This window comes from Brachyhypopomus gauderio, chromosome 5 (assembly GCF_052324685.1).
Source record: "Brachyhypopomus gauderio isolate BG-103 chromosome 5, BGAUD_0.2, whole genome shotgun sequence".
In the NCBI taxonomy this organism is placed as follows: domain Eukaryota; kingdom Metazoa; phylum Chordata; class Actinopteri; order Gymnotiformes; family Hypopomidae; genus Brachyhypopomus; species Brachyhypopomus gauderio.
The window spans coordinates 911,951-927,931 of record NC_135215.1 but is presented as its reverse complement, the minus strand read 5'-3'; the positions used below and the strand labels follow the sequence as shown (position 1 = coordinate 927,931).

The window sequence follows — 15,981 nt, the reverse complement described above, 5'->3', positions numbered from 1 at the left end:
ACTGTCGCCTTTGGCTTGCTCATTAGGGTTCTGGACCCATAGTATTGTTAACCTTTTAAATCCTGTAAAGCGCTTTGTGACATGTGTTGTGAAAAGCGCTATACAAATAAACTTTGATTTGATTTGATTTGATTTGAGTGTGTGTTCTGCTCTTTGGCTTCACCATTTGCTACAGGACTGTCAATGCCCTGACTACGGTATGAGACACAGGGCTCCAGTGCCCGTTTGCTCCAGCGCTAAGGGATTAACCCGAGTTCTCCTAGCTCAGAATCACTGTGCATTCGCTACAGCCTTGCACATGACAGCACAAATATGAGTGGTCCTTTATAGCATTTCTCGATGTAATAACACTAACAATAGTCTGTCCAGAGTGTTTCATAAAGAGACGATCTCAAACATCGCAAATTCACTACTGACAGCTGAGTAATTTAAGGTCACATAACTCTAACTGTGCATCAGTTAGATAGGTCTGTAAATGGGAACCAGTGGACATCGTATGAGGAAGCTAATCTTCATTAAATTCTTGGTTCGGATCCACTAGGAGCACTCTACAGCCAAGATCATCACGGGCCACACACGCACACGCACACACACACACACATACACACACACACACACACACACACGTCATTAACTAAACACTAAGTCCTCAACAAAGAGGCCATTATGGGATGTGCAAACTCAACTCTTGACTAATGTCCATTGGCTAGTACTGCAGCAGTAAACACCAAGAATGTAACCACTCAGGTATAATGTGCAGGGGGCTTAATTCCTTCCTGAGCGGAGATTGCAGGATATGAAGGAGTGGGCGAGGAACTTAAGAAGGTTTGTTTCCAGATTTGATTTCCAAATTTCTGATTTCGGGAGCCACGACTTCAACTAGTGCGGCATGTGAGCGCAGGCAGGCCACTGCCCATGAGAAGTAGCAGAAGGTGTGTCAGACTTGCGTTTGGTTTCTGTGTGTTTGTTTTTGTTTGTTTGAATAACTGTGATTGGCACTTGCCGCTGGGTATTTCCTGATGCGTGTTAAATGCATGTGTTTTAGAGGTGTGAGCGGTAATGCTAAAACACTGACAAGGAGTCGCTAGGTCTCTACAGAGCAGCCAACATCCATGAGGTATCCACACAATCAAGATATCCCCCCCTCTAGCTGCACGTGATAATAATTCAAGCATGATAATGCTTGAATATTATTTTCACATGTTTCACTGTATTTACTGAGAGAATGTCAAACCAAATGCTTTATGTGTATGGAATATTAAGCAGCAATGTATGTAATTAAGTAAACGTGTGTGATGGTGTCCTACACACAAAAGAAAAAACATTTTCGGAACACAGCTATATCTGAGACAAAGGGACATGGATGGGTAAAAAAGATGAGAGTGAAAACGGCAGGTTTGTGGACACACTGGGCGCGGGACACAGCAAGAAACGAATGAACGACAATCCATGGACAAACATCAAGGTCAAAAAAGACGACAAAAAAAAAATGCTGGATTTTTTTTCTAATTAACCAAAATGCCAACATTCAATATCCAGCAACCCACACACTCCCTTCAGTAGTCTGTTTGAAGTGGTTTGCTTTTCTGTGTCATCAAACTCTTTTAATTTCAGATTTCATTATACTGTTGCCTTTTTAATAATTTAGGTTTTATCTTAACTAAAGTTAATTTCGGTGTTTATTGCATCACTCTATCATATATGATTAGACAGCCAATGAAGACACTACTTGCTTTTTGCATTCATGTGTTTTAAGTGAATGTATCATTTCGATGATTTCCCCCTAATCGCGGGTATTGCGCTCTGTATCTAGGCAAACTGGCAAAAGGAAAAAAACATGCGAAACTACTTTTATCTGACCACACTCCACTTGGCCAAAGCATTTTGTTGTTTTGTTTGTTTATTTTTCATCCACAGCGGCACACGAGACCAAGACGAAGATACTGGAGAGCTGTGATTACATCTCTTTTTGATGACTTTCTGGTGCTCTCTCTGGAACTAATTCAATAACAGCAGCCTCTGCAACGTTTAGACTGTGATTTAGGGGCTGCTACGTCCCAGAAGCTGCTTATTGTGGCCAGCACCTCAGGAGGTGGAGCGGGCATCAATATCAACTCGCCTTTGTTGCCTGGTTCTGCTCCTTTGAGTAAGTTGCTTAATTATTATTACCGATACGTTTGCCTCCAGTCAGTACCATTTACGCAGCTGTGCAGCTGTAGGGGATTCAACGTTTCTGTTCCGTTTAGTGTCCAGATTTTGATTTGTATGTGTTAAAGAAATAGAATTTTTATTAAACATAGTAATATTTATGTTTATTATCCCATACGTCATGGGGAAATTGTCTTGAAGGACACTGTGCTAGTTTGTCTATTTTATGCGTATCCACTATTTTATGCTACTTATTGTACGCATGGCTGCATTTTTATCATTTATGTTCAGCTTTAAGGATTGCACATTCATATCTGTGTTGGCATTGTAATAAATCCTTCAGCTGTTTCGTCTTCAAACAATGGCTTGAATGATGGCTAAAACTGACTCACACTTACCATTTACTAATATCCTTATCTAGACTCTTGTAAACAGTAAGAACCCATCTGAATGAGAAATTACTTTTTAAGGGTTTTTAAAGCCACAATTGTAATTTTTTGGATTACAGAAAATCTGTTTTTTGTCCTATTTCTTGTAAAACTAAACTGATCTTAATAGGGTCACACCAGACAGTGAGTAGTGATGACATCCAAAGAACAGGCATGAAAAGTCCATCAACCACTTCAAGACAGGCATGACCGGGGCAGCTGCGTTGCCTAGCACCACCGTAGAGCAGAGGAGCCCAATGAGCACCGTGGAGACGGCAGGGGGGAGGGGCTTGGTGGGGGAGAGGAGGCGGGGACAGCGACTCTTACCTGGGTTCACGCTCCTGCAGCTCGACCTCGGGGGCGTCCGGGGCAGGGCAACAGAACTGGTGCAGCACCGTCTGATTCCTGTGGGAGAGGGGGACACCAGGGGACGGATGAGGAGGGCGTTGACTTTACAAAGACCTGCTAACACAACTGCTAATAGAGCTGCTTATATGGGAAGGCAGTGGCAATATCACAATTAAAACGTTTGAGTCGTAATAAAGTACACGACAGGACAGCACGATTTGCCCTTGTAGTCTCCTTAACGTGGTCCTTCAGTTGATATCATGTATTTCTGATTTCATTATTCTTTCTGCGATCTTTAACTGTGTGTGGATGACTCTATGTGTGATGTCTGCAGCCCGATATATGACTGTGGCCAAGGAGACTCTTGTGCCAGATGGACTCACTTCTTGACATGCTATGACTTCTCCATTTGCAATTTTAATGCTATAGGAAGTATTTGCTACCTCAAACCATGAACAGTGCGTCTGTAAATACAGTCTCTTCTGCCACGTCTCTCTCCGGACCTGAACAGCACACATATCCCAGTCCACAGCTCTCCCTCCTCCCAGCAGTTCCCACACCTTCCGTTCACTTCACATATTCCAAAGCAAAGCTTCCCAGTCCCGGTCCATGTGAGCCCAAAATGTTTCAGCGTGTTCATAACTCCCAAAGCCACAATCGCCAACAACTTAAAAATTTTACAACTTTCATGAGTTGTAAAATATGTGTGTTGGGACCATGGGAACACTAAGTGTGCAGTGCAGGAAATCACAGAAATCACAGCTCCCAAAGAATTAATTTATGCTAAGCTGGTACTTTACACCATTTGGGAAGATACCTATTTAACACAATCATTGGGCATCACGATGACTATTATGGTTTGGTGCCGTTAAACGGGAGGAGGCGAGAGAACCATCGTAGTGTCTCGTTTGTATTTGAGTTCCAATGCATTTGCATGGTTTTTAGAGCAATGTACTTCAAAATGTAGTGAAGGGATGATGTCAACTTGATGCCACTTTGCATGTGGATCGGGGAGACACTACGACCGGACACACAGTGTGGACACACCTGATAAGGACAGATGTGGATTAAACAAGGAGCAGTGTGCATTCTTCAAACCACAAGTTTCTCTAGTGGCTTTATACCACACTGATGCAGAGAAGACCAGGGGTAATTAATCATAGTTAATGGCCTTTGTAATCATGTTTTCCTTAATGGCCATGACCCCAGAGTTTTTAATAGGTTGTGCACACAACCTCAAAAGGGAGCAGAATGTAAAGCCATGTTGACCGGGATAATGACTTTTTAAAAAGAGGTATAAAATAAATAAGGGAAAACTATGCAGTCATTGATCAGTGAACCGACAAAAGGCTTCACTCACACTAATTAAGCCTGGTTAAGCCAGCATAAAGATCAGTGACCTTGAGAACACACCTATATCAGATTTGCATTTAATTCGACATTTGAGCGAGTTGTCTATGTGACAGTTCAGGCATGATAATCACCATTTTACCTAGTCAGTTTTAACAAAGTTATTAGAAAGTGTTTTACTTACTTTTCTTAAATGCAGTGTAATAAAATATGACATTTCAACAGGAATCCTCTGGGATAAGTTTTTTTTCCCACACAGAACAGATGAGCACAGAATCTGGAGTCTACTGGAAATAATCATTAAATATTTAGCATTTTTGTCATTTAGGTAATTGTACAGTACAGTAGTAAGAATGGGCCTAACAGTCCAGATAACTTTTTCCAAATATTAAATGTCATACTCACTTCTCTAAGAGAGAGAGCGTAAAATATGAAATCACTAACTAAACATTTAAATGTCACAAGCATGTCAGATGACCACCCCCCACCCCCCAACTACTCCCACACGTTTTTGGACAAACGTATCTGCACTGGCTGTTTTTAGGTGGCTTTCTTTCTTTTGTTCTTTAATAATCATCTTTCAAATAGTCCAGAAAGCGAACTGAGTACTTCTGAGTACTACTGAGTGTCTTTCCATTGCTGTGTCATCAGAGAGGATGTTCAAGATGGTGCCAGTATGGAAAGGTTTCTCCTGTTCTTAAACAACAATATTCTTAAGTTGAATCAATACTGTCTTTGTTTCATAAATGATGAATATTTTTTGCTTACTGAATACACTGCAAAATTGATGACTCAATCTATTATAAAAAAGAAAGCAAATGAAAATGTGTGCCCACACACACACACACACACACAAACACACGAAAGAAAGTACATTTAATTAATCATTAGCTTGACCAATTATCTGATGAAGTAAATTATGAATGCCTCATCTTTGACATAACAACTCAGGAGAAAAACTCACTAGAGGCTTTGTGGAAACACAAGCTCTTAAATCATTTGATATTCAAGCCTGAGGCTTCCCACAGCACAGAGAAGGGGACACATCATTTGAACATGCATGTGTTACAGAAATGTTATCAATACAAAGCCAAACTAGTTTTTTGGAGTTTGAATGCAAAGTACACTTAGTGATTTGCTCACTGGCCTTACTGTATGTTTTCTGCTCTTTGCCAGGCACTGTTCAAATGTTATAATTTTTTTGCCTTTTTATCGTAATTAAATTAAATGACTCTTTGATCTTTGATTAATGCCGTTTACAGGGAAAGAGGACACCAAAATAACACCTACTTAAGGAGAAGCCCACCCCAAACACCCACAATGATATGAAGGAGGTTTAAGAAGCCATCTTTTAGCAATTAGACACTGCAGTCAAACGTGACATCATTGGGACAAAGGGTCATACCGCAGTGATGGGGGATTTGGTAAAGGAAAACTGAACAGAGACATGGGCCAAAGAGACGCATACACACTCATTCTGTCCATCTTTTCTCTCTCTCTCTCTCTCTCTCTCTCTCTCTCTCTCTCTCTCTCTCTCTCTCTCACTCTCTTTCACTCTGTCACACACACACACACACACACACACACACACACAGATATTTATGGGAGGCCCACGACTCTGCCAGTGGTGCACATCCTCCTTTCTATCACCACCACGTGGTGACGTCAAGTGCGGGGACATTTGCAGGGACATCTGACGTCAAGTGCGGGGACATTCGGCCACTTGCGCAGAGACTCATCCTTAGACAACGAGCGAGTGGGAGTTTAACGTCAAGTTAGGCAGGCTTAGGCATCCGTAACAGGGACGAGTACAGTCATGGTACAAAGAAAGCTGCGTCTGCCTTTTCCTGGACTCTTAATACCATTTAAGTCTTGAAGTAATGTCACACCTGGTTTTACCTCTAATACTTTCACTCTGCTATAGGTATAAACCTGAAAGTAGGTCACTGATGCATCTGCCTTTTTGTGCTTTGACGTGGTGCTGCAATCATTCTTGTGTCAAAATGTCATTTTTGAAGCTTGTTATTGTCCATCATACCAACTCCTTTAGATATAATTTACTGCCTTTTGAACCTTAGTTTGATGAGGTCATCACTTCCTGTGCATCTTCTTTGATGAGGTCACTGCTGCTTGCCCTGCTGAAAATCAGGTCAAATAGCTCATTCAGTGATGTGATGGATGTCCAGAATGAAATCATGGACACCAAAACACTGTCACAATATCTGCAGTCAGAGTTTAGCGTGTTCCTGGTTCACCATGGTCCAGTTGTTTCATCGGCCAGTTGGTGCTCAAGTAGGGAAAGACTGGAAGCCCCATGCTACACACATACTTGAGCCCCAGTAATACACCACTTCAGTTTTCACATGGAATATAATGGAATGGAGCAGGAAGAACAGAAGAGATACTCCAGAGAGAAAGAGAAGAAGGGAGCCATCATTAACAGGGTACCAGTTTGACGGTTTCCGTCTTAATGTTTTGATAAACAGATTTAAAAATGAATGGACGCGTGAGTAAATATCAACTGAGGTGTCGTACAATGGCACAGTTAAACGTATGTAAAATATTTTGCCTGAACTAACTCGTACTGAATATTTCATAGAAATTCAGCAGGCAGTGCTCAGAGCCATCCCATACAATCATGCAGCATAGAGAGCTAATGACATCCCAGTCTGAAATCTCAGCTTTCTTCAGGATAGTGGTCAGGCTGCAGAAAAGAGACGTAGATCCCTTTAAACCATTTTGTTGAAACTGATGGAAAAGGTCCATTTGAAAAACATAATGTAAACACTTGAAATAGATTAAGTCATAATTATAAAGTATAATTTCAGACCGTCAGAAATCCAAAAAAGAAAAGAGAAAAGGAATGGAAATATGGGAAAATTTCAATTTTCTTAATTTACATATTAGACTCTTGGCTTTGTGACAGACGAGCACTATTTCACGCTTTTGTGTTGAAGCTCCATTTTGAGACTATCCCTGCCATGTGTGCTGAACGCACCACAGCAAGCGAAAGGCGATGTTGGCATGACAACACTCTACCAACTTTGTTCAGCAGCCAATGATGTCATTGGTTCTTAACCCAAGCATGTGTGCAGCACTGCCCAGCGTGGTCAAGGTAAACCGTTTTGTACACTGGGTAGCATCTCTCTCAATACAGGGAGGACTGAGGTGTTGCGCTCTGTTCTGCTGACCTACTGCATTGCGTTGTTGAGTTTTACCTGCACCTTCTGCAAGAGTGTTCTCCAGGAGTGTTCTCCAGGAGTGTTCTCCAGAGCGGCACGAGAAGTGAGGTGGAGTGAAGGAGCGCATATAAAAGTGCTCCCTGGAGTGCACATCTATTACACAATACTGTAACTCCACATCTATTACACAATACTGTAACTCCACATCTATTACACAATACTGTAACTCCACGTCTATTACACAATACTGTAACTCCACATATGTTATACAATCCTGTAACTCCACATCTATTACATAATGCTGTAACTCCACATATGTTATACAATCCTGTAACTCCACATCTATTACACAATACTGTAACTCCACATCTATTACACAATACTGTAACTCCACATCTATTACACAATACTGTAACTCCACATATGTTATACAATCCTGTAACTCCACATCTATTACACAATACTGTAACTCCACATCTATTACACAATACTGTAACTCCACATATGTTATACAATCCTGTAACTCCACATCTATTACACAATACTGTAACTCCACATATGTTATAGAATCCTGTAACTCCACATCTATTACATAATGCTGTAACTCCACATATGTTATACAATCCTGTAACTCCACATCTATTACACAATACTGTAACTCCACATATGTTATACAATCCTGTAACTCCACATCTATTACACAATACTGTAACTCCACATCTATTACATAATGCTGTAACTCCACATCTATTACACAATACTGTAACTCCACATCTATTACATAATGCTGTAACTCCACATCTATTACACAATACTGTAACTCCACATATGTTACACAATCCTGTAACTCCACATCTATTACATAATGCTGTAACTCCACATCTATTACATAATGCCATAACTCCTATTACATCTATTACACAGTGCTGTAACTCATATTACATCTATTACATAATGCAGTAATTCCCATTACATTCAGGCTGGAGTATTCAACACAAGTACAACAGTAGACTCAGCCCAGACAGCCTGATGTGCATTCAAAACAAAACAAGCCTCAACACTGTCTCTAAGTTCACTCACACGCATGTATACCCACCTGCACACACACACACACACACACACACACACACACACACACACACACACACACACACACACACACACACACAACTTACATCAATACGGAAGTCTCTGATCTTCTACAATGCAGTCAGAATAAAAAGATTGAAAGAGTGTGTGAAAGACAGAGAGCGGGAGAGAAGAAGAAGAAGAAGAAGAAGAAGAAGAAGAAGGAGGAGGAGGACGAGGAGAAGGGAAAAAGAGGAGTTCATTTCTGAAAGCTTCTGATCGAGAGACAGATTGACAGAAGAACAAACGTCTCGTGTCTTCAAGTCGCTGCAGCTCGAGCTACATATTCTAAGCATGGTTTCAAAAGACGTGCTGTCTCACTGCTGTTTCACTAAGCCATACTGACAGAAAGGGGAACACTCACACAGAGCTAATGCACACACAATGGTGATTCTGAGGGAATTAAATCTGTCCTGTTGATGATGCTTGCCAATCCATCAGTGAACTACACAATGCTGATAAAATTTACCCAAGACTGCAGGATTCGTGGTGACGTTAATTTTACAGCACTTTCGTTTTTCAAGAAGAACAAGCAGACGTGCGTGGACTGTGGATCCAAAGATCCTGAGTGTAAACGTTGCACTGTGGAGAAAGAGGGAACAAAATGCAAAAAAAAAGTGTAAAAACAAAATGCATGCGGCGAAAAGGTGACGATCCTAGTGACGAGAGAGACAAGATGGGAACCAGACGTCCAGCAAATTGAATGCTGGGATGAATTGAGCATTCCTGACCAATCAGAGCATACCAGAGAATCCCATGATCCTAGATATAACTGCTCTGCTGCTGTGCTCTGGAGCAAAAACACTTAACCTCTACAAAATTGCAGGCAGTGCTGCTATCCTATACATTGCTTTGCAGCTTCTAGTCTGAACAATGTTTTTGGCAAAATAACACATTTCCGTTGTAAAAAGGATTACTAAAGTGAATCAGTAAAGGTCCTGGAAGCTTCTGGAACAGCTAAAATGAAGGAGTGTGTCAGGCTCCCCTCCAGAAATCCACAGTGATGGACCTCCATGTGGTGTTTGAGTTTTGGTTGATGTGTAGCTATGTGCTTGTGTTCTTTTGCACGTTTCACGCTTCCACATTACCACGTCGTCACTCCCCCCACTGTTCTTTGTTCGTTGGATGTGTTTGTATGTACGTCGTTGAATGATCGTATTGTTAACGTCCTTGTTTAAGCCATTTAGTTTTCATTCAATGGCTCTTCTGTTTAAATCTCAACTAGGCGCTTGCATCCTGCCTTTTGTATCAGAGTCTAATAAAATAATTAAAAGAGATGGAAGTGAACAGGAGAAGGCAGAAGGGGGAAAAAAATCACAATGGTGGGCGGGGTTATCTATTCAGCCACAAGTGCTGCAGCTCCGCCCCTCGTTCAGCGTTATACCAGGAACAGTGTTTCCAGTGTCATTTATTCTCCTGTTTACAGATATATTAATTATATTATTATTATTAATTATTATATATTATTATTATTATTATATTAAGAACATTGTTATTGAAAACAATAAAATCTCTAAATCACAATAAAACAACTAAAACTATATTTTATTATAATGAAGTCAATGTTGTTTGTGCTCTTTTCCAGAAAGTCGCCATCTCCCAAACAACAAAGTTTTATTGAGTTTGACATGCATTTCAATTAATCAGTGAGCACTACATGTTCACCTTTTAAACCCGGAGATTGCAGTTAGTCATTACACCAGAATCCACAAATGTTTGGATGTGAATCCACAAATTAAGCATTCATTTGATCCGGCATTAACAGCCTTTGGAGGATTACCAAGCACTTTACAAATTCCTAATTCATTTCTAAATTGACAACACACCAAACCGTATTTATCACAAATACATCAGGTAAGAGAGGTACTGCCGTTACTCCTCTCCACAGACTACATCTTAACAGAACTTTCTGAAACCACTGGAAGAGGGAGACCAAGTAATCTAGACTATACCCCGAACAGACTCCACAATATACCCCAAACAGACTCCACACTATACCCCAAACAGACTGTAGACTACACCCCAAGCAGACACCAGACTGTACCATGAACAGACTCAAGAATATATCACAAGCAGACGCCACAATATACCCCGAACAGACTCCACACTATACCCCAAACAGACTCCACACTATATCCCAGACTCCACAATATACCCCAAAACAGACTCCAGACTATTCTCCGAGCAGACTGTAGACTACACCCCAAGCAGACACCAGACTGTACCATGAACAGATCCAAGAATATATCACAAGCAGACTCCAGAATATATCCCGAGCAGACGCCACACTATACCCCGAGCAGACGCCACACTATACCCTGAGTAGACTCCAGAATATATCCCGAGCAGGCAACATCACATTATCACGTAGTGTTATTTTTTCTCCGACTTCACATTACACTAGAAAGCTAAAAGAAATACAAAATAAAATAACATCAGTGTAAGTATGCAGCAGAGATGCTCACAAGTCATTTTTTGCAAGTCCAAGTCAAGTCTCAAGTCTTTGACCTCAAGTCCAAGTCAAGTCTCAAGTCTTTGTTCTCAAGTCCAAGTCAAGTCCCAAATATTTGAGTGACACTGTAGTCATAGGCGGAGCCAAAGCAGGGGCCGGGGTGGCACTGGACCCCCCTGAATTCTGATTGGCCACCCCAAGTGCCCCCCCAGATGACTGACATGTCACCGCATCGAACATCTTGTTGAGAGCCTGTTGCGTTTTGTAATCGGTAATAATACTCAATGCTCAATTTCATTTAGCACATGCAAGCAGCAGGCACGACGGAGAATTTTTTTCAAACGAACGTGTTGTGACAAATTCCAAGTCCCCTCGTTTGCACACGCATAAAGACGCTACATATGATATTCGGGAGTTACAGTGACTAACTTAGTTCATTGAGCACACTTGTTTTGTCCTAACTAGATATTTAGACGTAATACTGCGATGTCGTGGTCAGAGGTGAACTTCGGTATAGCCAGTGTGTATTTTATTTTAAATAATCAACACCCTTGAGCCAGTGTGTCTTTGGACATAGATAATGCCATTTGCTGTGATGGATAATTAAAGTCTAGCTCTTATTTATGTATAAATCGACAATATAATCTGTAGCGTCTTTATGCGGATAAACGAGGGTTGTCGGAATGCCCCACAACACCAGCTCTAAGCAAAAACTGTCGCACGTGAAATGCTACAGGTTCAGAAACTGATCAGGTTCAGTTCAGTTAAATGTCTTCAGTTCAGTAGATATATGCGGCTTTTAGCCCGGTGCAGCTTATAAAACATTTTCCATTTTTTTAAAACTTTGTAGGTGCAGGTAATATTATGAATGAATTATATTATAATTTTACATATTGCAAATAAATAAATAGTAAAAAAAAGACCATTTTCTAGGAAAAATAATATACTACACATTACATCAACAGTGGTTTCTTTGCCCCGACTTAAGTTTGTGTAACCGTATCAGTGATGTAAGTTACTGAAAATATGTACTCAAGTGCAATAAATTATTTCAAAAACAGTCACTCACTGATCGAGGGAATGCTGAAAGCAACTTTCCTATTTCGTATATTTGGACTGAACTGAACACATTTAACTGCCAGATATGCCAGAAGTAGCACATCTGTGTTTTTACTTTGACATGTTGTACATTTTGCACATTGTTAAAAAAACTGCAAATTTCATACACAAATCTGATCTCCTGCGTGCTTAAGATGTACTTGATATGAAAAGTATAACATTTACAGATTTTGGTTGCAAATGAATGCTTTTCTTAAATATACATTGTCATAGTCTATGGACCCCCTAAAATAGCTTTGGCCACCCTCTGGCCACCCCAAGGATAAAAGTCTAGCTCCGCCACTGACTGTAGTCGCAAATCACTGTATAGTTGTAATGGTCTGTTATGACACTTCTGATGTATAATAGCTTAAACTGGTAAATGAAGAAATACAATTTTTAAAAGTGCGCATGCACACACAAATGTTTTCCAGATAAATTTTGTATCCGTATTTTTCTCCAAAAAGTATTTTTCTTAACAAAACTGACATTTTTCTGGATACAATATTCTTTTCTTTCAGTTGAACATCTGCTATATTTTGTTCTAAAAGATAAAGGAGGGCTGTGAAATAAAAAAATCACATATATATGAAAGGTCTGCATATAAAGAAAATAGCAACCAAATTAGTGATTATAAAATAAAAATTAAAAACAGAATTCAAATTTTACAATAATAATGATTCTGACATAAAAAGCCCTGCAGCAACAACTATTTGTCTCCTAATGAACTGGATCAAACACAATCTATTTGAACTTCAAGGTGTCTTTCAGTGTCTAATACAAGGAAACTTTTTATGCAACTAACGCATTACAAGGGTACTTGCACCTAGCCTGGCTCGGTGAGGGCGAATTATGAGGCCTCCATGACTGAACACCCTCTCTACTGATGCACTGTTGGCAAGTCAATACCAATATTGCAATATTGCTAATAACCTTTCAGGCAGCGACTAACCTTTCCGGGTGGGTTTTCAGGTGGCGAATAAAATTAGATGTGGTGGAACCAGCGTCCAGTATTTTTATGCCACACACGCTGCAGTTTGCTGCTCTTCTATTTGCTACTTGTACTTGTTTTGTACCCAAAACTTATTATGAATGGTGGTACAGAAGCGAGCGTCCTCACCAGCGCCGCCATGATCGCGATGTTTTGCGGCGAGCGCAGGGCCAGGTACGCGTGTGCGGAGTCGCGCGCAACGGTCACTTGCGAAATACTTGACGCGCTCCGAGAATGTTACGTCAGCGGGAAGTAAAAAGCATACAGACAGGCGGAGGAAAGGTTGTCAAATGAAACACAAAAGAACATTACAAATAAGATGTAGCCTGTGGGACTTAGTCCCAGTGGGGAAGGAAATGGAGGGGCACTAGGACCCAGCAGGAAGCATCAGCGTTTTGGTAATCACGTAATGTGGATATAAGGAGCTCCCTCGATACCCGTGAGGTGCCGCCATTGTGGAAACGTGTGCTCGGAACGCGAACGGAGTTTGGAGTTGCCGACTTTGCCGGGTTCGTGGGTTGATCGCTTGTACGCAGGAGAAACGGTATGTGAATGCTTTGGGTGTGTGTGTCGGTGTAAATAGTAGTGCAGATGCCTGTGTATTGACTCAATGGGCTGGCTTGTTCATTTATAGCTGGATGCAGTACGGAGAGTTTGGGCTGCTGACACAGTCATTGATATTGGGGGAGAAGATTGGAAGTGCAGGTAATTATGCTGTTTTGTGGCAAAGTTGGATACGGCCTGAAGAAGGGGACTGAATTCTGTTAAGGAGTGACTCGGTACGGTCCTGTTTTAACTGCTGGGTTCGTTTACATATATTAATTATTTCTAATATTTTTGTTTAGTTGTCCGGGGAGGCTGCAGAGGAGTGGAGACGCGCCTGTGGTGCAGCCGCTGTTTTTTTCCCACCTTGATTTGTGTTTGTGGTGTGTAGTACAACACCTACAACGAACTCTACAGATTTTTACTTTATATTGGGCATTATTGTCGATGTAAATTAGTCATAGTTCTGCATTGCCAGTTAGGTGAGCTCTATCTGCTTTGTATTTTATTTTTAATGACCAGCTGTAATTGTTGTATTTTAACAGCCCCTTTTTATGTAAGACTCTATAGCTGGGTCCCTTTTTTTGGGTTGTCTGGTGGTTGGCAGTTCACTTTAGCCCAGGGTTGTGTGCTGTGCTTGGGGTGTTTGAAACAGTTTACGTTTGAAAGTCTGGGGAGTGGCATTGCGCACTTGGGTGTGTGTCCAAATTGGAGGACGCAGCTAATGGTTGCAGTGATTATTTTCTTGTACCTGGGCTATGCGTAGCCGCCACCCACGGGACCCATTTGAGGCTGTACCTAGTGTTACTATCTTAGAGTCTTTTAACCTTGGGGTTGTGATGTCATCGCTCCTTCTTTTACATTTATTATAATAAAAGTGTTATCGTACCTACAGCTGTGTGATCACTGTATGGGGATCATCACGGGGAACCATTACGATTGGATGGGGCTTTTCCCCCCCCTTTTATAATTCGGGAGTGGCGTAGTTTACATTCGTTTGGGTTACATCGGCTACATTTTGGCGTAGTCGGCAGGATCACACAGCTGGTTTTCTTAACTGTTGGAAAGTTAGAGTTTTGGTTGTGTTGGAAGTGGGAAAAAAACAGTGGTTGCAGTGGATTGGAAGGGGAAACCAAAGTGGATTGGAAGGGGAAACCAAAGTTCAGCAAGGATCGTGGAGGCTTGCCTTTGATTGGCTACTTATTTTTTGGTGGTTGCGTTTTGTTTATTGTAATGTCTACTGGTACTGAACCCGGGGCGGTAGGGGAAAGTATGGGGGAACAGCTAAGGGCATTATTGGCCCGAGTTCAACAGTTGGAGGCAGATAATGCAAGGTTAAGAGATGCTGCAGAATCTAGTAGTTCTGTGCCTTCAGGTCCAAATAGACCAGATTGCTATGTTTATGTACCCAGAGAAAGAAAATGCCCCAAATTCTCTGGCAACACTAGCAGTTTACCTGTAGAGGAATGGGTTGAAGAGGCCCGTCAGTCCTTGAGTGTACGCCATATGCCTCAATGCGAACAAGTTTTATTTTTGTTTGATCATTTAGAGGGTGAGGCCAAGAATGAAGTCAAGTTCCAGGCACAGTCCCATAGGGATACAGTAGACAAAATTTTTAATATATTATCAGAGACCTATGGGGCCTCCCAGTCATTTGTCTCTTTGCAGAAACAGTTCTTTCAACGCAAACAGAGAGAGGGAGAATCTGTGCGTGAATATTCGCATGCTTTACTGTCTCTGATGGGGGCAATCATGCAAATTAAACCAGGGGGTGTTCCAGAGTCAGATATTCTGGTACGAGACCAATTTATTGAGCATACAAGGGATGGAATGTTGCGACGCGAACTGAAACGTTTTGTTAGATGTAACCCTGATTCTTCTTTTTTAACAGTTCGGGGTGAGGCGGTTCGTTGGGTTGAGGAGGGAGAGCATGTGCCGGCCCCTAGGACTAGAGCTTATTCATGCGATTCGAGGGTTCATGTGGTGGACGATTGCGCTGTCAATGCCGGCCCTAAAGATGAGCTGGTGGAGGTAAAAGCGTGTTTGCGCAAACAACAAGCGCAATTGGATGCTATTTTAAAACAGTTAAGTACATGTCCTCCAGGTTCCTCTTTCAGCACGGGTAATGGTAGCGTAAGTCGTAGACCATACCGTTTCCAACCAGATGGAAAGCCTATTTGCCATCGTTGCGGACAACCGGGCCACATAGTTCGATTTTGCCGTACGCATATGGGAACTAGCTCTAGTGTACCCAGACCGGAAGGGGTGGTCGGGGAGAGTCAACACCCGGGGGTGGTGGGTTATGCTTCCCAA

The 15,981-nt window shown here is 41.5% G+C and overlaps 1 protein-coding gene and 1 long non-coding RNA gene across 4 annotated transcripts in view; one reads left to right on the top strand and one right to left on the bottom strand.

Moving 5' to 3' along the window:
- The window catches only part of iqsec3a (IQ motif and Sec7 domain ArfGEF 3a), a 97,163-nt gene that overhangs the window by 65,184 nt on the left and 15,998 nt on the right, over positions 1–15,981 (bottom strand). For all 3 annotated transcript variants that reach the window (XM_077004721.1, XM_077004722.1, XM_077004723.1), the window contains exon 2: positions 2,904–2,981. In XM_077004721.1, the coding sequence (XP_076860836.1) occupies positions 2,904–2,981 (78 nt within the window). The remainder of the gene's footprint in view (positions 1–2,903; positions 2,982–15,981) is intronic.
- LOC143514017 (uncharacterized) lies at positions 13,461–14,166 on the top strand. Its single transcript, XR_013130750.1, has 3 exons — positions 13,461–13,669; positions 13,760–13,830; positions 13,971–14,166. It is a non-coding gene; the product is annotated as an uncharacterized LOC143514017 (long non-coding RNA).